The 25,819-nt window shown below is 29.0% G+C and overlaps 1 protein-coding gene across 3 annotated transcripts; it reads left to right on the forward strand.

Annotated features, from left to right (window-relative positions):
- Nucleotides 1-1,278: 1,278 nt before the first annotated feature.
- On the forward strand, nucleotides 1,279-21,285 carry LOC136981320 (lipid droplet-regulating VLDL assembly factor AUP1-like). 3 transcript variants are annotated; one of them, XM_067277633.1, is made up of 11 exons: nucleotides 1,279-1,390; nucleotides 4,205-4,342; nucleotides 9,224-9,374; nucleotides 9,453-9,564; nucleotides 13,359-13,468; nucleotides 14,108-14,152; nucleotides 15,111-15,184; nucleotides 15,267-15,445; nucleotides 17,974-18,054; nucleotides 20,856-21,016; nucleotides 21,104-21,285. In XM_067277633.1, exons 1-11 carry the CDS (start codon nucleotides 1,344-1,346, stop codon nucleotides 21,239-21,241), a joined length of 1,236 nt encoding a protein of 411 aa, XP_067133734.1. In that variant the 5' UTR covers nucleotides 1,279-1,343; the 3' UTR covers nucleotides 21,242-21,285. The 3 variants fall into 3 exon arrangements, with proteins under 3 accessions (XP_067133734.1, XP_067133735.1, XP_067133736.1); XM_067277634.1 differs by having other exon boundaries at nucleotides 13,389-13,468; XM_067277635.1 differs by lacking the exon at nucleotides 4,205-4,342 and having other exon boundaries at nucleotides 1,317-1,390.
- Nucleotides 21,286-25,819: the final 4,534 nt, after the last annotated feature.

The following is a 25,819-nucleotide window of genomic DNA, read 5'->3' on the forward strand; positions in this document are numbered from 1 at the left end:
ATCCGACAAAAATTTCACTTTTCTTATGTTTCCAGATTATCATATTTTACGACATGTAACACTTTTGTCAAAAAAACGGGCCGAAAAACCGGCCCGGCGTCTCATACGCCAAGTTCGATCTTCCTTAGACTAGGGCTAATGAATTCCTCAAATTACACCTATCCGTATTGGTGATAATCGAGTATTTTAATGGTAATTTGCGGTAGCTAATTTTACAGCTTCCTTTAAACTCGTCTTTTTTCCCCGATAAGTAAAAGCGGGCATTCTAAGTTTAATTTTTTCTTTAACCGAAATACAGTCAACAAATTTTGGGACCGACTGCTAAAGACGCGGGATAGAATGCACTATTAAATACACCTAAATATTCTGTGACGAGATGGCGGTTTCTCCGATACGCCCTAAAATATGTTACCGTAAATAAAAATAATCTTCGGAATTTCGCGAATATATATATACAGTGTATATATATATATGAATATAAATATATAATATATATTTATTCGACGTTGGAGAAATATTTATCGCCGATAAATAATTACTAATGTGTAAATAAATAAACTCGTGTCACCTTCACGGGGTGACACGAGTTTATTTATTTACACATTAGCAATTATTTATCATTACACATTTATATTACACATTTACACATATATATATAGATATGTAAATGTGTAATGCAATGTAAAATATATATACACTTACACATTCACATTAGCAATTATTTATCGGCGTTAAATATTTCGCCAACGTCGTCATTTCTTTTCGTATCATCGGCGTAAATAGAGCGCAGAAAAGGTTGGCTACAATATTTACAGAGAAAAACTGCAAATGACGTTACGAGAATTGTTATCTACGATATTTTATTATCGACGATGTGGATGATTAATTACCACAAACGAAAAATGATTCTACTTTATTTTTATAATTGCGGCCGAGAAAAAAATATGACCAACTTTTCCATTATCGTTCTTAAAATATACGACGCCGAATACAGATTTTTCCGCAAGTAAAAATATTCGTATAAAAATAAATTAAAATCTCAATTTTATTAATGAATAATTTGTAACATTGACACATTTTTTTTTCTTTTTTGTTTCGCTCGACCTAAAAATTCGCTTTCGGTCACGGTCGCGTGTAGAAATCTCCGGCGAAAGTTTATACTTTCGATAGCGCCGAACGAACTATGACAATCTTAAACGGAAATTATTGTGGATCTCGTACAAAATAAGGCGTAATTTTAGTTTCGTCATTTTTATTATTTTTTTAAATCGTCGGTGTAAATAGATTCCGACGTTTGCTGGTAGAGGGCGTTTCGATTGGTGTCGCAATACACGTCGGGAAAGATGAGTTCGGCGGGAGTTAGCTTGGATCGGTTGTTTCATCTGCACAGGTAAATACAAAACAGCTACTTTGATTTTGCTCTTTAACTGTACGGATATAAAATGCGTCGTCGGTAATCGGGTTTAGACCGCGTCGAATATCATTTACACTTAATGCCGTGCCGTTTTCTTCTGCGGTTTCTATGCCGGCGAAGGGGTAGAAGTTACTTTTAGGAAATTTACTCGTATACGAATGAGTAGACGGATTATCTAAAAGTAACTTCTACGGTGTAAATTCTCCGTTTAATAATTATTGGAAGTGCCTACGCTTAAATGTCGCGAATGTCGACCATCCGATTAAAACGGTAAATAATTTCGTTGATTTGCCGTGGTGTTAAGTGTAATATGCGTCGTGTTAGTAATTTATTAGTTTTGTGTGGCTATCGGTCACGCTGTTTACCGTCGAGAATAAATATTAATTTTGCTTTTTATGCGTAATGTTACCATTTACAGATTTAAAGGAACGTTTTGTTAAGATAAACTGTCAGGCAAATTCTGACCAAAATTTTTGGCATGCTGAAAGTTATAATAAGAATAATAAGCTTATTTCTAGCACTAAGCAATAGGCAGCAACGTTATTTGGTGTGAATAAAAAAGTATGGACTAAAAGCTCTTTATATCTACACACAAAATATATTATGAAAAAGTATTAAAAATTTCTGATGATAATTCAATTTTTGTGGGCCCTTGACACTAGGGGTCCAGGGCTTAAGCCCTATTAGTCCCTATGTAGATCCACTTCTGTTCACAATACATGTATGCTGACTGGGCACCGAAGGCTTTTGATACAATCTGGTCGTGTTAAATGCTTTGAATGACATTGTGCACACGCGCTTATTTGCCGTGACAAATGTCGACACGATCAAGCGATTGAGTTCCCACAAGCATCGCACTGACTTAAAATGGCTAGCCGCTAGCTGTCAATATAAAAGTAAACACAAATGATAAAAAAGTTTACATGTTAGAATAAATTGTTATTGGCATATTTGTTCTCATATAAAAATTATATTGGCAGTCAAAACTTTCTCTTAGTATGTGGCACATGCTAAGCAAGCCCAGAGAATTTGCCCCTGTAAACTGTTGTCAACAGTAGAAGACGGTGCGTTACTGGGCCATAATAAATTTCTTGCGCGTATAAAATTATAGGTGAGTAAAAATGTATTAGACTGCCCGTCTGATCTAATGCCACTTGTTCCGTAATGACAGTGGTTTGAGTTTTCCACCGGAGTGTGTTCCAAACGGATGGTTTTTAAAACGTATGGTGCACAGTCAAATAAAATTAATCTTTACATGTAGAGTAAAAATCCATTTGTGTGTGTAAAGCATATGTAAAAGAACTTTTATGAAAGTGAGGGTGTGTCTAAAGAGGAATGCTGCCTCATTCCCACCAGTGTAAAACAGTACAGTGGACCCCCGATATAACGTGCATGTCGGGCGGGAAACAACATCCGTGTTATAAGGTGAACCACATTATACCGAGTGGCGAGGTGTAACGCAGTTCACCTCTTTACTTTAGCAATAATGTCAAGCTTTTCTTTTACTCATCATGCATACAATAATTAAACACTATTCAAAATACATTCAGGAACTCAATACTTACACAATTACTCAATGTGCAGTAACAATAAAATGCGTTACTCACTAACACCACACGGACCTGTATAAACGTGTTTGAGCTTATTGCGTCATAAACATTGCCTGCGCTATAACTAAGTGTGCAGTATAGTGAGCAGCGCTATTACGAAGGTCCACTGTACTAGAAAATTACCTTGGAGATGATGATTTCAATTACCGCTGTAGTTGGAGCTCTAAGAGAGAGAGGACGGTGACACATGTCCCAGCGACCGATCTTAAAAGACCTGGTTGAGCAGACAGTAAAAGTCTCGTGATAGCTAAGAAGGGTATGCATGTGAAGGTTGCGAGTGGACCCCCTAAGCCTACCTTTGACGGAACATGCTCTCCTCGTGTACCCCAAGGACGGGAAGGAAAGTGGTGATGTGGTCCATGACCGAGTAAAGGAAAATGTCAACCTTGCTGAGTTAAAGGTAGAGGTGAAAAAGTCTGTCAGGTTAGGAGGAATGGAGCCTTAGTCGAGATTGCGTCCCAAAGGGAGGTCCGAGTACTCCAAAAAGGAGTCGACAAAGGCTTCGAACGAGGCAGTTGTCTGTCAACTGCCAAGAAGTGTCATCAGAGGATACGTTCGTTAAGTCAAACGAGTTAAACGAGAATGACATCATCGTTATTCTTGTTTCGTTAGACTTTTCGAACGATTCGTTATAACTAAATGGCTGTTTCTAAAATCGAAGATATGAATGTTGCTAGTGCAGCCTTATTCAAAATATTTTTCTTAGGTTGCTTCAGATGGACAGTTATTTCAATCATTTCACCTTTTAATTCACAATTTAAACACTCGAGTAGATCTAGAAACATCGATATCGTCGGGCGCCATTTTCTTAACGAAGTAAACTAACTCTTTCCTTCGTGAGCTTCGTTAGAGTTTCGTTCGATACGTCATCACCGCGGAGCATGCGCACTGAGCGAGACTACTACTTTTCGAACGATTCGTTACTAACGCGTTTAACTCGTTTGACTTAACAAACGTACCCTTAGAGTAATTGTTTACGATGTCTGAGAGGACATCAATAAAGATAAACTTGTGGAGATCATCTTTGCCCAAAATGACTTGGACATGAAAGCCAATGATCCAAAGCCTGAGTTTTCTCTTAAAAGGATAGGGGCCCCCCTCCTTGATTGGGTCTGTGAGGTGACAGCTAAATGAATTAAATAAATGTCACAATTAAACCTATTCTTTTATATTTTTGCAGGTTTCAGAAAACAATAGATTATTTTCCTCTATTTTTCTACTTTCCTTTCGGTATTTCATTGGCTGTGGTGAGATTTTTTATCGGATGCCATGCGTTCTTGGCGGCATGCATTTTACCGAAGTCATCAGCATTTAGAAGGTAATTTAACTTTTGATATACTTGCTAAATAAATCAACGTAATTTGAATCTTTAAAATTACGAAATTGAGTTTTATATATACAGGGTGTTTCAAAACTCATGGGCAAAAATTTAAGGGGTGATAGAAAACATCTAAACAAGCAATTTTTACTATACAATGCATGGGTGGAGAGCAAGCAGTGAACTGCTAGATGGCACTATAATGGAAAGCATAAAGCGCAAGTTTCCTTACACATCGTCATTTCTACTGTGGATTTCAAAAGGTATGGCGACATACAATAATTAGGAAAAGGCGGACATGCATTTTATGTATGGTCTTGCGAATGGGAATGCTCTGGAAGCCGAAAGACTGTACAGGCAGCATTTCCCAAGAAGACACGTGCCAGACCGAAAATTCACAGGTGTAATGCCTGCATTAATGCAGGCGGTCGCTCTTTTGAGCAGTTTCTGTAATTTTGCCAGACATGCTATCAATAAAATTATTTAGTACCTCTTCTATTCGTTTGGTGTTTCATTCTTTCATGTGACAGTAATGGATACCTCCTAGCGGTTCACCACTTGCTCTCCACCCATGCATTGTATGGTGAAAATTGCTTGTTTAGATGTTTTCTATCACCCCTTAAATTTTTGCCCATGAGTTTCAAAACACTCTGTATAAAAACATCTCTAAGTTCGATAGTTACGTTAAAACCAAACAGTTTCCGGATTAAAGTGGGCTATATTACCAATACTGGTGCCAAGTTACTCTGTATATAATTATTAGTAGTGGTAATATAACCCAATCCTGCAGTTGTTTGGCTTTAATTAAGTTTATATATAAATATAAAATTAAAAAATTAGAACACATCTTTATTTTGAATTTGAAAATATTACAAGTCTATATGCTTATTTTATTTTAAACTACAATTAAGTCAATTGAAAATGTATTTTCATTATTTGATTATATTACACAGATTTCAAAGAAATAACATATTTTTTAAGAATGAATAAAGTAGACAGAGACAAATATATGGTCAAACCTCGATGTAGTGTTCCTATTTGTTTGCCTCCAAAATTGGCACTGAATTGAACGACCTCGAACAATACTAATTATAATAACATCTTAAGCCCGATGAGTTTATATTACATCACCAAACGATCGCCTAAATATCGGGCTACAATATGGCTAGTTAAATGATTAGCACAAAGTAATTTGTCTCTAGAGGTAGACGTTAGGTGCCATCTCTTAAGTAAATTAATAATCGTCTACCTCTAGTGACAAATTACTTTGTGCTAATCATTTAACTAGCCATATTGTAGCCCGATATTTAGGCGATCGTTTGGTGATGATACTAATTATATAAAATGATGAAGTCAACATGCAATTTTGAGTTTGACAGTCACATTATTTGTCGATAATAATGTCTTTTGCAATACAAAATTGTACATTTATACAACGGAATATTAATATACAATATTAAATGGAGAATGCTTTGCAGAGGACGAAGCATTCTCCATTTAATATTAAGACATCTTCATTGGTGCTCCGAGGATGGTGTTACTTCAAGCTTTGACTTTATCTATGAGTGGGTTAATTGGCTGTTTAAGCTTCCGACTAACAATATGCTTTAAAATTTTTTCTGTAAATTCATAATTTTTTTCACAAAAGTTAGTAATTATTAGTAAATTCCTATATAAATTTACTATTCACATATTTATTTACAAATTCAAGTATTCTGTTATCTATCAACACACACCTAAACCAGTTACACCTGAACTATCGACACCAGTAACTGGTTCAGGTACATATTGATTTCATCCTGATGTTTTTTGAATGTAGAAGTTTATCTGTTATCTATATTTTTTATACAAATCAAAACTAGTTATTTGCTTAGATGTATATAAACTTACAGATTTAAACTGTAAAGTTTGTTGTTTCCTTACATTTTCTTTAAGTGTACAGTTATGGAAACTGGACAACATTTTTTTTTCATTGTTTATAAAAAATATGGCTATGCAGAAAACGGGCTACAGTAGAGCATCGTTTATCCAAAAACTGGTTAACCGAAAGCTTTCCAGTAGGACTGTGTTGTGCTGAATTGAACGTTTTTGATACTAGATTAACTTCTAAAGTATAATTTTTTTTGTTTTTATATTTTTCAATATATTTATTTTGTTTGTACAAAATAAAGAAATAATTTTTAACGATACAATAGCCTCGATTATTATTATAAAAATTTTCGTTAGGCTTAAAATTGACGAAAATTCAACACGAAGCGACACACAATGGAGAAAAATTCAACACGAAGCAACATGCAACGGAGAAAAATTCAACATTGGATAGGTTAATATATTTTTTGTACATAATCAGTTATCCGAACAACCCCAGTCCCCAATTGATTCGGATAAATGACGCTCTACTGTATCTTAATTCATTTTATTAAAATATTTTTACATTATTAATTTTAGTAGTGTAAAAATTTATTGTTATTTTTATGAAATTAACATTGAGAAATTAATATATATTATTATTAATTTTTCATTTATATTAAGTAGTTTATTAGTTGGAATATATATTTGGAGCTCCATTTCAGCCAGAATGAGCCAATATGCCATACTAGCAGATAGAGGGAAAATGTATCCATAGTTGCTTGGTAAAAACAATAAATTATGTTCAATCATAAACTGGCAGTAATTTTTTTTAGAAAAAGAGCACTGTATATGTTCTATCCTTAACCATGCACAAGCAAGAAGCAAGATATAATGCTGGTGAGAGCGAATTTCTGGTTCTTGCACATATCTGACAGGTTTCGATATTTATCGTGTCTCGCCTCTTCTTGCCACATATTCTTGCTTGCTCGGAAAATTTGCTCGCTTGCGTCTGCATGGTCGCACCCTTAGTCTTGAAATTGAATTAATATATAGTTACTTTTTCTATTCAGACTTGAAAATGATGATACTTTTATTGAGCACAGTTTTTTTAAACTATGTATTACTATGTATTTACAAAACACAAAAATTAGATAATACTAAAGAACTCTGACGAAAAATAAAAACTCCAGCATAAAAGGCATAAAGTTAATGAAAAACAAATGTTTTGGATTGCTTTAAGCCATCACATTCAGCTTACAGAAATAGTCTAAAAACAAGAACATAAATTCAAAAAGTTTTAAATGTGAAGTCTGCATCTGATTGGATACTGATGATAAAGTTATGCCTTTTATGCTGGAGTTTGTTTTTTTTTTTATTTGTAATCATTTACAATTATTACAACTATTGTTTAATACTAGATAATCACACTGTCAGAATGTTTTAAAATCTTTTTTTATAACACAAGTACTTTCAACGATACAAAATCGTCATCGTCAGGCTAGTGAACATTTCCAGTTTGGAACAGAATGCAGTATAACATTCTTGGCATTTAAAATTCCTAACTGCGACAATTCTATATTGTCAAAAGTACATTCATTTAAAAAAAAAAAAAGATTTTAATACTGAATGACAGTGTTTGTATCTATCTAGTATTACATAATATTTGGCAGAGAGTTTAACATACTATTTGTCTAGAATTATTGTTGTTGAATTTTCTTTACAAACAGTAAAATTAGTTCTGAAAGGTGGGAAATAAATGCTGGAGATTGTAAATGCAATCCAATTAGAATAATATTAATCAAATTAAATCTTGTTTATGTGGTAAAATTGGTTTTGTTATACATGATTTCTCTTAATGTCTGTACCAACAACCTATTGACGATGTTAAGAGATGACTTACTGTATTAACAATTTACAATCAACATAAATTTGATGTATTTAGTAAAAATAATCATGAATTGAAATAAATTTTTAAAAATTTATCTATTTAAGAATAAACAACTTTTAAATTCAAATCAGTAAACTATCTTTACTAGTTTACAGTTTAAAATTTCATAATTAAGATAGAAAGAGTTATCTTTGAAGTATAATACTTACCACAGTACAGGACTATATTTTAAATATTCTGATAGAATTTTTTTGCTGTGTTATAGCTTCTCATTAATTTTAGATTTAATTTATATAATATATAAATGAATTATGAATTTATGTAACTGAAAATACTTTCAGTATATATATGCATAAGTCATTGTCAGACTGAGCACTTACATAAAAAGAGAACAAAAATTTAAATAATTAAATGAAAAGAATGATGATACATTAAAACAAATTTTAAAATATTAATGTATTACACATACATACATAATACATACAAATACACACATTATATAAATTAATGCTATCATTTTTCATTTGATATTTTAGCTATAAGTGCTTACAAAATTGCATTCAACGTTGATAGATGAATTTACTAGTATTTTTAAGATTTAATATGTATTGATAGAATTTTAACTGAAACTTCCTTTATTTTATTGAGTAAAATACATTGATTTTACTCATATTGATTTTACTCAATACATTTGATACTGGAAATTTAAATTATTTCTGACTTCTAATTACACATTAGATGTAATTAGATTTTAAAATTTAAAATTATGTAGGTTTTTAATATTATCTGAAATATAATTTAAAATTCAGAATATGGTTTTATGTTATGTTTCGTTTAAAAATATTTTAAGGAGAAAGAGTTTTTAATAAAAAGCTTATTTTTATTTACTTGACAATTTAATTAAAAATAACAACTATTAGATCACATCATTTCCGAAGGCTAATCACTTTTTCTTAAAATTAATGGCTCATTATTAAATTTAATATGATAAATATGAATAGTTTTTATATTAGAATATATAAGTTATTTATTAAAATAATCGTAATCAAAGTTAATTGTTAAAGCACATTTTCTAGTATCTAGTTTTATCTTATAATCTATTTTAAAGATATTTGAATTTAAAAATAAAGTTTTTCTTCCAGGTTTGTTCTACGATCAATCTGTTTTGTTCTGGGAATTGTTGTTAGACAAGAGAATTGTCATTATAGAGCAAAGCAAGTTAAAGTTATTATTTCAAATCATATCACAATTCTTGATCATTTAGCAGTAGACTTAGTTTTATCTTCTATCCTGGTAATTTTTTATATTAAATATTAATAAAAAATATAGTCTGCACTACTATATATTAATTTTTTCTCTTATTCAAATTAGCCAAGTGTTTGGGATTTGCCTAATCTGTTGAGTTGGTTATTAGGATTCAAAGATCTTGGAGTAAAAAAAGGTAGAGATGTTCTACTTCAGAATGTTAAGAAACATACCAAAGGTACTGTACTGTACAATTAAGTAATTTTTGAATTAATGTTTTAAATAATAAACTTTAACTATTTATTTTATTATTGAACTTTATATCAGTATAAAATATATGTATACACAATACTTGCCATATTACTGTATTTTCATGTGTTTAAAACTAATAGTATATTACAGCTACACTTATCTGATATTTCCATTAATAAGTTTTTACAAAATTAAACCCAAAGGCTTATTCTTGGATACTTTGCTTTTGGTATCACAGTTTCAGAGATGACAAATTAGATAATAGTTATAACAACAAGTAACCACATCTCTGCTAATAATGGATAAAGTTGGTTTTAGTGAACATAAAAATCTTCAGTGATTTCAATAATTGAAAATATGAAAATCCCAGATGGTGTTATATTTTTGTTGACAACCTACTACCTGCAATCTCTTGGCACCAGTGTGAGTGCACTTTTTAAAGCTGCATTTTGTTGAAAATGGGTAAATTTGAATTTCCAATGAAATGAAAGAATTCACAGTGAATGAATATAGAAGAAAATCAAGTTAGAAATCATTTTGAAATTTGTCTTTATTACTTTTCTTGGTGCTAAAACAAGTCCATTTTAAGAAGTTTTAGAACGTAAGAAATAACAAAAAATGAATTATAAATGCTACAAGAGAAGCTTAAACATTACTCTTAGATTAATATTGGTCAGAGTTGATGCACCTGAACAATTGAAAAATGAAGAAGAGAACAACTAATATCACATTATTGGTTTTCTTTTTTTTTTTTTATTTAAAATAAAGATAAAACTTGAAAAATAAGAAAATTTTGTCTCAAACATTTTTTCCAAAAATGCTTCCATTCACCTTAAAATGATCCTGAATGTGTGATGAACTCTTCTTGCAAAATGTTATTACAAGTCATTTTGTTGCGCATTCTTTAGTTGGCTGAATATTGAATGTCAATGAACGTAAACACAAGCTGTGATCTGTGTATTCGTGTCCTATAAAGTTCTTTGAGCAACATATTTTTTTTCATAGTAGATGCTTGTTTGATGAAAATTATGTTCAGTTTGAAGATTTTGACTGAACAGCAGTTAAAATCGGCACCAAATGAATCACCAGAAGAGTTTATACAAACAAAAATACTAATAGTGTTAACAACAATTTTTGTTTGTTTAGCATTAATTGTATACAATTATTGTACCAATATTGTTATGTTTTGCCTAATTGCAATGGCACATTAATAAAGATATTTTCTGATTTTTCACAGTTCATGCATCATCCTTTCAAGTGCATTTTATGGTCAATAGAGGTACTTACAGAAAAAATGTTTGAAACAATGTCTTATTTTTCAAGTTTAGTCTAAATGTAAAATAAAAAATACCACGTTTTATTTCTAAACTCTGACTTAGTTTGGATAGCCCATTTCTGGCCAGTACCAGAAGTCAAAAATATCATCATTTGGTAGAGTGTACTTGATTTACATGTCTGAATTTTTAGGATTTTCGACAGAACTTCCCTTCATTTTAAAAGGGGTGTATGGATAGTCTGAGACACCCTGTATATTTACAAATCATAAAATGCGTCATGCATTTTATGATTTGTAAATTATTATTTGTTATTTTTTTTGTCCGATGGTTATTTTTAAGTTTAATTATTTACAGACACATTCACCCAAGTAGGGATCACCATCAATTAGTTTGTGTTCCAGACGATACATTTCGGTGATCAACCTTTCTTTTTAGGCTGAGCTGTCAAAAAAAGCTAAAAAGTCCTTTTTTAAAACACACAAAAGTTTCCAATTGAAAATGAAATATTTTCTAAAATCGGAACTGGTGATGTATGACTGAACCAGTTCCGATTTTAGAAAATATTTCATTTTCAATTGGAAACTTTTGTGTGTTTTAAAAAAGGACTTTTTAGCTTTTTTTGACAGCTCAGCCTAAAAAGAAAGGTTGATCACCGAAATGTATCGTCTGGAACACAAACTAATTGATGGTGATCCCTACTTGGGTGAATTTGTCTGTAAATAATTAAACTTAAAAATATTATTATATTATACTGTCTATTTCAGGAATCACTTAAGACAGTGAAATTCAGTATGTAAAAAATCATTAATGTTATACATTTTTGTCATTAAATATACTTTTACATGATTTCAGTTCTTTGTGATTGAATTGTTGATCATAAGGTTTATATTAAAATTCATCAGACTATTAGCTATTTTATTTTTATTTTGTTTTTTATCCAAATAAAACAACATAATTATGCTGTTTAAATTAACATTGCATTAGAGGAATCATTATTCATTTGCATTCTTTTTTATTCACTAATTATAGCCATTCATATTATTTGTCTAACAAATTGTCTGTCACTTATAATCTGACATTTTCTTTCTGTACAGACAGGTTGTTTCACAAAACTTAGAAGCCATATATTATCCAAATGAGTGCAATGACATTTGATAATAGGGAAGCTGTGCCAGCCCTGGACAGAATCATTGGAAGTGTTATGTTATTTTGGCATGTAGCATCCACCAGCTAAACCATGCTCTGTGAAGCATATGCATGAATGCGTATAATCTGGCTGCTTTACATGATTCAAATATTTTGGCCATGGAAGCTGTCCCATAGTCAACAATATGGTGCTTCCATTGGGAATATGCATATACAAATTTATATTTGAATATACAATAACAATCTTTTTTTTTTGCACGTAGTGTAGAAATTTGTAATAAGATACATAATGCGGTTATAATAAAATATTAATTTTAATTAATTCAAAGTACGTTAAAATATGAAAATAATTGCACAATATGTATTTATATAGAAAATACAAGGGAAGCAGTGTTTCCACAGCTTCCATGGACAGCATGCCACTGCTGTATCCTTCATACACTAACACGGACTTGTTCTTGCTACTGCACATCATAGCAATCTGGTGAAAGATTGATTAAACATACATTTGACTTTTTCCCTTCCAAAAAGTTTTCAGTATTCTGAGGAAATCTGTATCTCAAATTCTTTCATGAATTTCAGAATTTATGCATTGATTTAGATAACTCTTAGTCATAATTTTGGGATTTACAAATATTTTACATATGATTTTTTTGTATGTAGTTTATTCTTTTCCTTTTAATTTACTTCATTATTTGAAATAGTGTAGTATGTATTCTTTAAAGTTAATTGTTTTCATCTGTGTAAAGAATATTAAGAAAATTTTGAGTAAAGTATTTGTTTAAAAATTGGCCAACAGTATTTACATATTAAAAATATAAAAATATATTAAAGATGCAAAATTTGTCTTCACAAGTCTTTCATTCTCAATCACCACTGAAAAAACAAAAAAATTTTAAACCACACAGACAACCTTTTATTTGAGGCTATGCCTGTAAAAAATGCAAAATGGTTGGTATCAATATCAGAGCACATTCTAAAAATTGCAAAGACAAATTTTGTACATTCAATATATTTTTAATATATAAATAACATTGGCCAATTTTTAATAAACTGTTTGTTCTAAGTTTTGATATCATTGCCAGAGGACATTTTAAGCAATTTGCATTTTGCTACAGAGACATAGCCTCAAATAAAAGTTAATTTTTAAAATGATTACATATGCTATGCAAGATTGTGTTGTGAAATATGTTGTGTCATATACAGTACAATATTTTAAGGTGTAAAGCCATAGGTTCTAAATTAACAATGTAATGGTGAATTTTGAATAAGATTAAAAATAATTTTTAAATATATGTTTTAAAAATATTATTTATTGAATGAAAGGAACTAATTTCAATAAACTAATTATATACAGAATCACAAATTCCTGTGTTAGCATTTCCAGAAGGTGCTACAACAAATGGGAATGTTGGTTTGCTAAAATTTAGTACTTGGCCTTTTTCATTGGATCAACCTGTTCAGCCTGTAAGTGTTCAAATATTTCTTAATTTGAAAATTTTAACAAGCTATTTATAGAAAATATAAAACTGGAAAAATTAATTATTATTTAGTAAAAACTGTTTAAATAAAACTAAACAGTTTTAATTAAATTCAAAATACATAAAAATAAAATTATCAATTACAGTACAAAATATTAATTAGAAATTATTATTAAAAATTAACAGTTTCACACAAAATATGAATATTTAACAATCATTGAGAATTTTGTCCTGTTTTTAAAAAAGCAGCATAAAAATGAATAAAACACTGCAGAATAAACAGCATTGAGTAACATCAGCCAAGCTCAGAAATAGGATGTTCTGATCTAATTTTAAAGAAACTATTTTGAAATGTGATCAGTCATATGTTTTGAAATAGTTGTTCATGATTTTACCAATTTGTATAAAAGTATTCAGTTATATAAAGAAAAATATATAATTATAAATTTGAAGTAAACTTAAAATGAAATTGGAAACAGAAAATTAGATATTTAATAAAAATACTAAAAACACTAATTCAATGAAGTTAATGAAAATATTGAATTTATTAACTATATAAATATTGCTTGATTATAACTCAATAACTACTCAATTTTAATAGTGCTTGTTGCTATTTATAATATAGGTGCTGATAACTGTATCAAGGCTACCTCTTTTAGACATTTCTCCTGTAAGTATTGAATAAAAATTTTTAATATTTATGTATAAATTTAAAAATAAAATATTTTCAAGTTTATAATTTTTGTTAATCCATTAATTAATAAACAGTACAAATACAACAAAAATTTCTTTGCATTCATAAACAAACTAACTATTACAAATACAATATTTTATTGAAATTCACGTTTTAATATACTTTGATACTTAAGAAAACAGTAATTTGACTAGAGATAGGCAGTTAGGCCACCATCTCTTGATATATTTATTTGACAAGATGGCAGCCTATTTGTTAAGCTGCCCTCTTGTCAATTAAATATATCAAGAGTTTGTAATTTGCCCTGTACTGTAGTCAAATTACTGTTTATTTAATTATTAAAATTGGCCATAAAATAGTCTGATAATCCAGTAGATTATTTTGCTTTAATTAAAAATTTGGTTAGTTGATATTTATATATATAAATCAGAAATTCAATTGTTATTTCAATGTTTTTTATATTATTTTAGAGAGACAATAAAATTTCAGATCTGTATGCATTTCAAATGCTAAAAACAGTTTTAATGATAAAAGCATATCATACAGCAAAATTTATTAAAAATAAAACTGTTAACTTTATAATATATAGGTAAATTATGCTTAATGTTTCTTTATTATTTTGGGAAAAGAATTTCTTATATACCTAAAATTTGATCTTTAAAAGAAAAAGTCATTATCCTGGATGTAAGGAAATGTTACTGATTATTAAAGTAATTATATTTAATTTCTCATAAATAAAAAATTTATAATATAAAATAACTGTTGACAGCTTTCCACATGGTTACAAAGCTATCAGAGGTTTTCATTATATAATAGTCTTTTTGTGTTTATTTATTATTAATATTTTTATATATTTGTTTCAAAATGATGATATAAATGAATAATTAATATTCATTAAAAATATTTTACTAATTAAATTTTTTTAAATTTGTAGTCCACATTAGATAGTAGATGGTGGTCTGATATTTTTTGGTTTCTTTTTACTCCTTTTACATTTTTTACATTAAGGTAAGAATTGTTAACAAAACTGAAATTTTACTTATTACTGAAGATATCCATAAATTTATGTATTTATTTTTTAAATATTAAGATATCTACCTTATATGGATAAGAAACCTGATGAAACCACAGAAGAATTTGCTAGAAGAGTGCAATATGTCATGGCTCACGAATTAGGCATTAAAGCGACTTGTTTTACATGTGTTGAAAAAGTAGCATACGCCACAAGAAAGCTGTGTTTGCCATTGACCTCTTTTCAACAACAAAATGGTAAAATAAAAAAAAAATTTACAAATTGATTACTTTGTTTTTGTACTATTTAAAAATATTTGCCATAAAATTTTTTTCAAAAATTTTTATCAGAATGATACAGTGCATTTTAAAAATTAGTATAAATGTTAGTGATATTTTAGTGTTTTATTTATGTGTAATTACAAATAATTTAAATTAATGATTATTTTTAAAATATAAATTTTGTTAAAATGTGTTTAATTATTATAATTATTTATTTAATATCTCTAGGAAATATAATGTCCTGTGAATTTTCCCTTAAGTTGAATCTTGCACGATGATTACAATTTGCAGTCTCTGATGTATTACCATAGATTGTATTATACTAAGTTATTGCAATGTAATTTCAAGCTAATTCATATTTTTTGTCAAGCACAACTTTGTTATGAAGATTTAAAAGTAAGTTTCCATAAAGTAATAAAAATATGGAAACTTAGTTTTAAACATTTTTAAAATGCAAAATACAGGGAGGGACCCAAAAATAACGGGGAAAAATTCAGAAAAAATTTTGTATTTATTTTAACAACTTTATATTTTAATCTCCTTCAAAATATTCTCCATTAACCTCAATACACTTGTCCAAACATTTTTTTTGTTGTTCAAAACACCTAGAAAATTCCTGTTCCAAAATGCCTTGTTGCACCTTCATCATTTTTGTTTTCACCTCTTCTACTGTCTGAAATTACTATCCTTTGAGTTCCCTCTTCATCCTGGGGAACAAAAAAAATTGCAAAGTTGCAAGATCAGGCAAATAAAGTGTTGGGAGAAGGGTGATGCCATTGTCAAAAACTGCTGCACAGAGAGCACCGTGTGAGCAGGTGCATTGTTGTGATGGAAAAACCAATCCTCCATTTGCCACAAGTCCTCTCTTTACCTTCTCACAGCATCACAAAGTCTTTTGAGGACTTCCAGATAACAATGTCGATTGACTGTCTGGCCTGGATGGACAAATTCAAAATGAACAATTCCTTTTACATCAAAAAATAGATTAACATGGTTTTCACATTCAACTCCACTTGTCTTGCTTTTTTGGGATATGGAGATCCTGATGTTTTTCACTGACTGGATTGACTTTTGGTTCCTGGATTATAACCATAACACTACAATTCATTACTAGTTATCACCTTAGAAAACAAGTCTGGATCATTTTCCAAATGCTTTTTCAAAGCCTGACAAGCTGCCAAGCTATTGCCTTTCTGATCAGTGGACAACAAGTGTGGAACAAACTTTGCAGAAACTCTTCTTATACCAAGTTCCTGTGACAAAATTCACTGAATTCCATGAAATCCCAGACAAATCAAATAGTTTGTCAATGGTTTAATGGTGTTCTTTGTTGATGAGATTGTGAATTAGCTTGACATTTTCATCAGTTTGAATATTGTCCAGACCTGGGATGATCTTCAAGAAACATTTCTCCTTTTTGAAAGTAAGGATAACCACTCATAAACCCTTGTCTTACTCATGGCATCTTGTTTATAAGCACATTGAATCATTTCAACCGTTTCCAATCCACTTTTCCTTAACAGGAAACATTCTAAAATTTTACAGTAGTGCGTTGTTCTTTAAAATCCAGCATCATGTTTTCAATGAAAATGAAAAACACCTCTCTCAAAAGAAATTGTTATGGGCCAACAAGTCTTGACACGCTAACGCCACTTTGCACACTGATTCCGGAAGATTCCCTCTACTGACATCTAGCGGTAGATATGCTTACTACAAACCTCCTGTTATTTTTGGGTTCTCCCACATATATTAATATATGCTTAATTGAAAATATTTAAGTATATATTGTATATTGTAAATTTTATATATTGTAAATTTATATATTGTAAATTTTTAAATTGGCATTGATGCCAAGTTTTATATTTTTATATATAAAATTCATTATAATTAGAAATTAATAAATTTCTATCCTAAAACATATTCAATTTAGTAATAATTCTACATAAATTTTTATTATTTGATGAAACTTAGATAAAATTTTGATGACTTTTTTTATCATCAATATGCAATTTCTGTATTAAAATCAATTATATTTCAATTCAGTAGTTATTTTGAAATACAAATATTACTTAAGGTTAGATTATCCTAAAGATTGAAATAAATTTATTTTATTTATCTTAATGCTTTCTTTTTTGTGCTACAGAATATAATAAAATAGCATTGAAGTTGGCCTTCTTTAGTAGGTTCTTTCCCATCCCTAGATTGGTATACTTGAAAAATTTGTAAACTTATGTAACAATAAATAACAATGAAGAATTTATTTTAAAATGGTTGCAATTTTACACTGCTTTTAATGCATTTCTGTGGTTAAAAATGACATTAGAACATTTCAAAAATTTGTTTGTTTCTAGATTGCAAATATTTTCATGTGAATCTTAACTGTGGTTATTTTTATACAAGATGAATTTGTTTGCTTGTTTATAATAATTTATATTTATATTATAATAATTTTTTTCAATAATTATATAATCTTCAAATCAGTGATAAAATGTTTAATATTTCAGAAATTAACTTAAACGAAATGATTAATCAAGTAAAAGGAGTACTGCCTAATGTACCCCTGGATTTGATTAGGCATGACTTAAGTATGAAAATATTTATTTAATTTTTAAACATTGTAATTTAGAATCTTAATTTTTTTTTAATTAAGTTTTAAAAATTAAATTAATTAATTACTTAACATGAAATATAAAGGAAAAATAAAAATGAAAAATAAACAAAACTTAGTATTATAGTTAAATTAATTCTTTCTGATATATTTCAATAAAATTTATATAATAGTTAGCCACTCAGCAGTGAGGGATGTATATATACATCAAAGGCGATAGTGTGGTAATGGTGAGGGACATATATATACATTAAATTCTTTTGGGGGTATTGCCAAAAAGTAGCCAAAAACTACTGCGAAAAAAAATTCACATAAAAAATGAATTATGTAACAATAAAAAAAGATTTTTCTTTACTAGACATAACTGTTTACAAAATCTTTTTCCGAAACGGTAATGAGAAAAACGTGTCAAAAAATACTTTAAAAATTTCCCATGTTTATTCTCCACTACCTTGGGGTAGCACCATACTGACTATCCCATGGTGAAAGGTTGATAAAAGTGCATTTTGAATGCCACATTTTCTCCGGTTGCCATTCAATAACTGTTTCCGAACAGGCTACTTGGACAACGACGGTCGACTTCTTATACTTCCTATGTTAAAGATAGTCAACGGCCTGACTGTCAGCAGTGAGAATACTGATTTAGTAGTGGTGCCGAGATTTGCCTAGCATCATTGTGTGTCATGGCACAAATCATTGATGACATTGTTATTCAAATTAGATTTCAATGCACATGCACTTAAGATACTACTACTGGTTTTCAGTATGTGCCACAATTCAATTTAAATCAAATTAATAAAAACCGTGTTAATTGATATTTGCATAACATAAATGACATTCAATAATTTGTATTTAAAGCTGCTTATATTAATAAATTTTTGTTATTTGAGTTGTTATATATTATAATATTAATGTTGAATATAATATTTATTAATACTAGGTAGCCAGTTAATTAAAATTAAAAATAATAAAATAATAATTAAAACTATGGTTTTTAAACTGAAACTAAAATTTAAAATAAAAATATTAATCTATTTAATTTTAATTTGTCTTCAATTTATGACATCGAAGAACCATAAATGTCAGGTTTGGTGTGTCGATTCAGTTGGTTGCGACAAAACATTTTGCTTCTAATATATATAAAATAGATATAGGTGTAGATAATATATTGCATTTGTAGGCATTTTTATGCATGAAATGCAGCTAAAAAGGTTTGTTTTGAGGACAAATTAATGTTTTACATTGTTTCTTAGAAGAAAATTTGTTCTGGTTTGAGGAAAAATTGGTTTCTGAACAACTTTTAGGAGTGAAGTAAGTTCATAAACCAAGGTCTGACCATCCTAAAATTTAATGTAAATAATGGATGAAGTCAAAACATCATCTAAACATTTTTTTTCTTTCAGATTTTTATTTATCAAATTATTTAAATACATTTTTAATTTATTTCTGATTATTAAATTTACCATGAGATGGCAGCATAACCTACCCTTATACAAATTGCTTCATATCTAATTTAAGTTTTATCTGTTAAATTTGTTACTGTCAAGAAAGGAAAAATGGAAATAAAATGTTTAATTTTGTATAAAACAAAATTTTGGTTTTACAAAAACAATGTTCAGCAATAAAAATAAAATAATTAAAAATATTATCCTGTTACAGATAGATTTGTTTTGCATTCCACTAATTTTGTAGATATTATTAATTATAATTAAAAAATAATTGTTGTGATAATGCTAATCAGTTAATAGCTAGAGTATGAGTGCATTAATCAATTTGGATAATAAATTTTGTTGACAATTGAGTACATTATTCATTATGAAAAAATAATAGTCAATGACAAAATGATGAGCACACTTCATTTTTTTTAGTTTTTGTTTTTTACAATCGTTTCATTTACATGACAAGTATTATGTGTAATTATTATCACAAAATATACAAGACTAAAATTTTCAGATCTCTAATGTAAAGACATTTATTTTTCTTAGTAAAAATAAAAACCAGTATGCAACAAAAAGACAAGCTGATATTATAAATCCAAATAAAAAAAATTAGTTTTTAATATTTTGTGTAATAGCCTTTGCACAAATTAATTCCAAGATGCAATTTGGCATTGAATCAAATAATTTTTTAATATAATCCTGAGATATTTCTTCTGGGGCATTGATAATTGCCATTTGCAGTTGTGTTGTGATAAATTGTCTTTCATTGTTGTACACTTCACAAGAGAGCAATCCCCATAGATATTCTATAGGATTTAAATCTGGGAATAATGTAAGAGTTTGAAAACATTTAATCTTTTTATTGAATCCCTCAGACATGGCTTTTGATCTGTGTATTGCAGCATTCTAGTGTTGAAATTTAGGATCTACCATAAAAAATACAAACTGTGGAAAATTCTCATTTAATGGCCGAATGTATCCTTGAGCAGTCTACTGCCCGCTAATAATTTCTAGATCACAGTTCTTGTATCTTATTACTCCCGTATCGTCACTGATCCACCTCTCGTTTGTCTTCCAGACAAACTTCTTTTCCTTAGGTTGTGAAAATAATAATCAAAGCCTTCTGGCCCCATTAGGTTAATTTCTTTTTCGTTGAATAGAAATGTTTAAATTGATTATAAAATCTCAAAATGTCATTTATATTTTTTATAAATTAATTTAAAATTCCATATGTTGCTATGTAAGTATTTGTGATGTCTTAGTGATTTGAAATTGATAAAGCTCTGATTTTAGAATATGTTTTATTGATCGTAAGGTAAATTTGTTTTATTTTCCTTAGTTATAACAAAAAATGTTGATTTAACAATCAGCAGGATATTGGAAGGTTCAATAAACTACATTCCTGAATTAAAACATCTGTATTCTTTATCACAAGGTAGCGAAAAATTCCAAAAAACCAAATGTTTGTGTGATGCCGTGGCAAAGGACTTGCCCGCCCTTGTATGTTTTTCTTACATATTTAATACATTTATATAATTCTAACTTAATTTTACATTATAATAATTTTTGTACAAATTTTTTTGGCAGCGTTCCCCATCAACAAATTCCACGACCGACAGTTTCAAAAAGTCATCCAAAGACCGAATTAAATTATATGAAGAACGGAAAGCACAACTTATAAAGAATGCTAGAATGAGATACATTAACAAGCATTGCGTCTTGTAATGTAAAATAATTATAAAGTATTTTTAATACACAAAAAAAAAATACAGATTTGCTTCGTGAATATTTTTATTTTGTAAAAATAACTGATCAGATTAACTGTGATTCTCATGCAAATAAATATTTATTATTTTGTTCGTCAGCAAGGAAGCGCACCAGCCGTTTCGCACGACGATTATATTTATCCAATATTTACATAAAATCGTTTCTTCCAATATTCAAAGATCTGATTTTTTGATCATCATCAGATTTGTAAAAAAATCTAACAGATTATTAGACTGAAATAATGTATAATCAATGGCCAAATTGAAGAAATTAATATTGTTTCAAACATAATGTAAAAGTGATATAGTGGAAGTGTTATCTGTTTAAAATGTACAGAAAGATTTCAAATTACAGTTTTATTATTTGTTAAAAATCGTTTAAATGAATATAATTGTGCTCTATTTAATATAAATTATTTTTGTTAAGTTTTACTTGTTTAAATAAATATATTTTGGGAGTTTTACATAAAATTATTATTAAAAGGGTTTTTGAATTAACTTATTTAATTCAAAAAACTCTCAAATACTTTAAATCGACACTGAATAACAAAACTTTATATTGTTATAATTATCAAGTATAGATTTTAGAAATTAATTAAAGTTGTTATAAAAAAATTCTTTTCCTTTTTGGGCAAATTTTTTATTGAACAAAAGAAAGAACTTACAAGTGTTTTGTTTTGAATATTGATATTTATATAATAAAAGTAAGAGTCAGTCAAAAGTGGTAGTTTATGCCGACTAATTTATTTATCAATTTTAAAGCGCCTTTATATTTGTTTTTGAATTTTCAGGAGAAATCAAATGACTAAACATACTCATGCAAAAAATTGGGTTAACGTTTTATTGTTTCCTTCTTATTTCCCTTTTGGGTCAAAATGTAAAAATATAGCATGAATATTAATAAGGTAAGCAAAGTATAATATACACTGAGATTGTATGTATGGCAAAAAGTCGGACAACTGCATTCTCTGACATATTGACTATTATAAAATATTGCACTACTTACACCTGTAGTGCCTTAAATAGTACAAATGCATATAATAAATATATTTACATTCTTTGAAGTCAATTGCATTACAGATTAATTTTGAAAGGTTTGGATTTAGCAATAAATTGCGTCGTCCAAAACAAATGACTTGGAGGATCCAAAATTTATGCTAAGATAAAATGTTACTTTGAAATAGCCGTAGGCTCTTAACACGAGCGAATTTACCAGTTGCTTCAAAACGAGATTTACTTTCGTTAAAAGACTCGTATAAAGTAGATGTATATTAACGAACTAGATAATTTTTATTTATTGAATCTTCTTGTTAGAATATTATTTCCTTTTTTGGTAAACATATAATTAAAAGAATTTTACCAAATTAAAATCCATATAGTGTTTTATTACTTAGAATTTACCTTTATTTGTTTAAGCTTACCCCTTGAACAAAAAGATTAAATATTAAAATAGACAAAAGTGATTACAAAAGAAATTTTGATTAATTTTTATAAATTACTATAATTTAATATTTAAAATTTAACAATATCATTATTTTTAATCTTTTTAAGTTTTTCTCTAACTTTAATTATTCACATTAAGAAAACAAAATGTCTTCATAATCCATTTCATCTTTTGTTGTACTGTGATACAAAAGAACTAAATACCTTCTCTATGGCAATAAATAAATGCACACCTCATTCATAGCTGTTATAGATGGTAAGAAAACAACTCATTTCTTTATTAAACAAGTTTTGTTTCAAATGCAAAGTATCTACTTGAGCTACAGTTTACAAAAAAATTAGCTCGATCACTGTGACCAGTATCTCCATATAAATTTATGGCCAGCATTATTCCTCCAAAACATCTGAGGCAATAAATTTCAATGCAGTCAGCACATATTACTTATCTAGACTTGTAAATTGTTTGCGGCTTTGTACATCGCTCAGTTGGCAATATGCAAATGAAAGAAACTATAAAATCTTGCATGTGCAAAATGCAAAAAATGACAAAGCAAAGGTTATGAATAAGTATGTTGTGAGATCCTCCAGAATTGACAAAATGAAATAGCTAATGATAGATTGTTTGGGAATTGTGTTTGAACAATTCAAGTATTATTCTCGCTCACTATGAAGAAAAAAGTTCAATTGTGCCCAGATGCAGTAATGGCAGATTGCCGACAACTGCTGTGGAGGAAGGTCATACCACCTAGTAGGTTTGTTGAAGATGCAGAACCAACCTGTATCTTTGACAAACTGCTAACAACGGGTTACCTGCCATGTGGTTTGTCCAAGAATAAGCAAAAGCTTATGTTGACACAAGTTTGGGCAAAAGAAATAGCTTGCACAGGCTAGGGACAACCCATCTTGGGCGGAAGCTCTGATGGAGACGATTTAATCTAATAAGTTTTCCTTTTCAGTCCTGCCATGTGGAAATATTGGACGTAGTCATCCACTACCCCTACGAAGGACAACAAAAACTGCAAAGTAAGTTGAGTTTTCAAGCACAGTTCAAGCTTGAGCTATTTTGAGTATTCTGGTGTTTGTGATTTCGTTCTGTATGACGGAACTGTTGATATACAATGCCACTTGCATTTACTTGCCTTCCATGGCCCATCTTTGGTTGCAGGGGAATGCGATCTTCCGGCAAGTTCTTGTCTACTGCATGCTACATTAGCATTCAGCTTTGCCAAAATCAAGTCAAGAGTCCTGACCGGGTTCCAAATTTGCTCGGTAGTGCCTTTGATTTGTGTGCTTCTCTCCTCTTTCTCTGTAAAACGCAAACATTTTCGAACCTCGGTTCTTCCTCAGGTGTAACGGAATTTTGTAGAACAGAATTCCGTTACGCCTGAGGAAGAACCAACAAGGTTCGAAAACGTTTGTGTTTTACATAGAAAGAGGAGAGAAGCACACTGGTCAAAGGCACTACAGTTGTTGGTTTTAATTTATATAATATGATCTAAAGTTTTCAAGAATTTTAATTATAAACATGGACAATGTAGCAAAACTTTTGTTTTAAAGAACTTTATCTTAATAAAATTTTAAATCCCATATAAGCTTAAAATATTTTAAAATTATGTTTACACAATCATCCAAATTACTAATTATAGGCTTTCCACACGTCGGAAATGTATTAATTTTGTTACCAATCACTTTTGCTTGTCGAGTCATGTAAGAAACTGAAGAAAAAAAAATGATTAAGAGGTCAATAATGATGCATACTAAAATCATAATTTTATCATTTGCACAGCTTTGATTTTAAAAAATTTTGATTTTGTTCTAAAGTAAAAACACTATAAATAATTTAAAGTTATATTTGTTATTTCCTTTTTGTTCAACGATAATTATGATTACAATATAAGTTTTGTTAAATGTCAATATTTCGTATAAAAATATTACGTATCCCAAAAATTCCTTGTTATACGCTTAAACTATAAGGATCGTTACGACAAAAATCAATAACAGTCGCGGACGGACGACTTTTGCCACCATGTTACTTTGTATCCGATACGAAAAATGTAGAGATCCAGAAATACGAAACAACCATTAGAGTCTTGTTTGATGCAAACAATTTATTAGTGTCGGTAAATTAATGTTAAATAGTCACAAAAGCACCTCGGTTAGAAGTGAATATTTGTTTGGAAACTCATTTATAAACTATGATATAAATTTTATTTTTAAAAAATATAGTTCACAAATTATATGAAACTCAATAATTTTGTAAAAAACTTAATGCTGTGATATTAGTTATGCTTTATGGTTGTTACGATTATGTAATGTAAAAAATAAGTGTTTAAAATGAAATCTGCAGGGTTAATTTATTTTTAATTTATACATTTTATTCAATAAGCTTGTATTTTTATATTTAATTAAACTGATACACAGTATACATAATGCTTTATATACAGTATAGAGCTTTAAGTTGTCTAAATTTGTGATAGTAATTTATTTATCTCTGTGAAGAGAGAAATAATTGTTAAAAAATATATAGGTACACTCAAACCTATTTTTGTGTGGTCTTTTTTTGTGCAGTATATCAATTTGATTGGAATTCATATACCGCACAAAAACAGGTTTGAGTGTATATCTTAATATTCCAAAAGAAAGACTGTCACTGACCTATATTTAGAGAGATGTTTCAAGGTGCTTTTTCATATCAGACACCTCAAGGATATTTGCAAAAAAAATTGTTATTCCATTGGAAAGAATATTTTATTACTCATGTTTACCTCCAATTTTTTTTGGTTTTGGAAGTTTATCAGATATAAAGTGAATGTGCACAAAATATTTGCTTTTCTTCATCCCAGAGATCTTATGAAATATATAAACTGTAATTGCAATTTGGCATGTCTGTGCTTTGTTTGAAAAAAAAATAAAGAAAATTTTTGTCAGATTCAGAACATCTTACAAATGACTGTTAAATTATTTCAAACAATTAAATTTAGAATTGTTATCAAATTTTTATTCTGCAAATATAAAAGTAATAAATGAACAATTTTTTAAATTTAAGAAAAAAAAATGTGTTAATTTCATACACACTAATTACTTGGAAAAAATT

The sequence above is a fragment of the Centruroides vittatus genome, unplaced genomic scaffold (assembly GCF_030686945.1).
Source record: "Centruroides vittatus isolate TY-2023 unplaced genomic scaffold, ASM3068694v2 contig_751, whole genome shotgun sequence".
Taxonomy (NCBI): Eukaryota; Metazoa; Arthropoda; class Arachnida; order Scorpiones; family Buthidae; genus Centruroides; species Centruroides vittatus.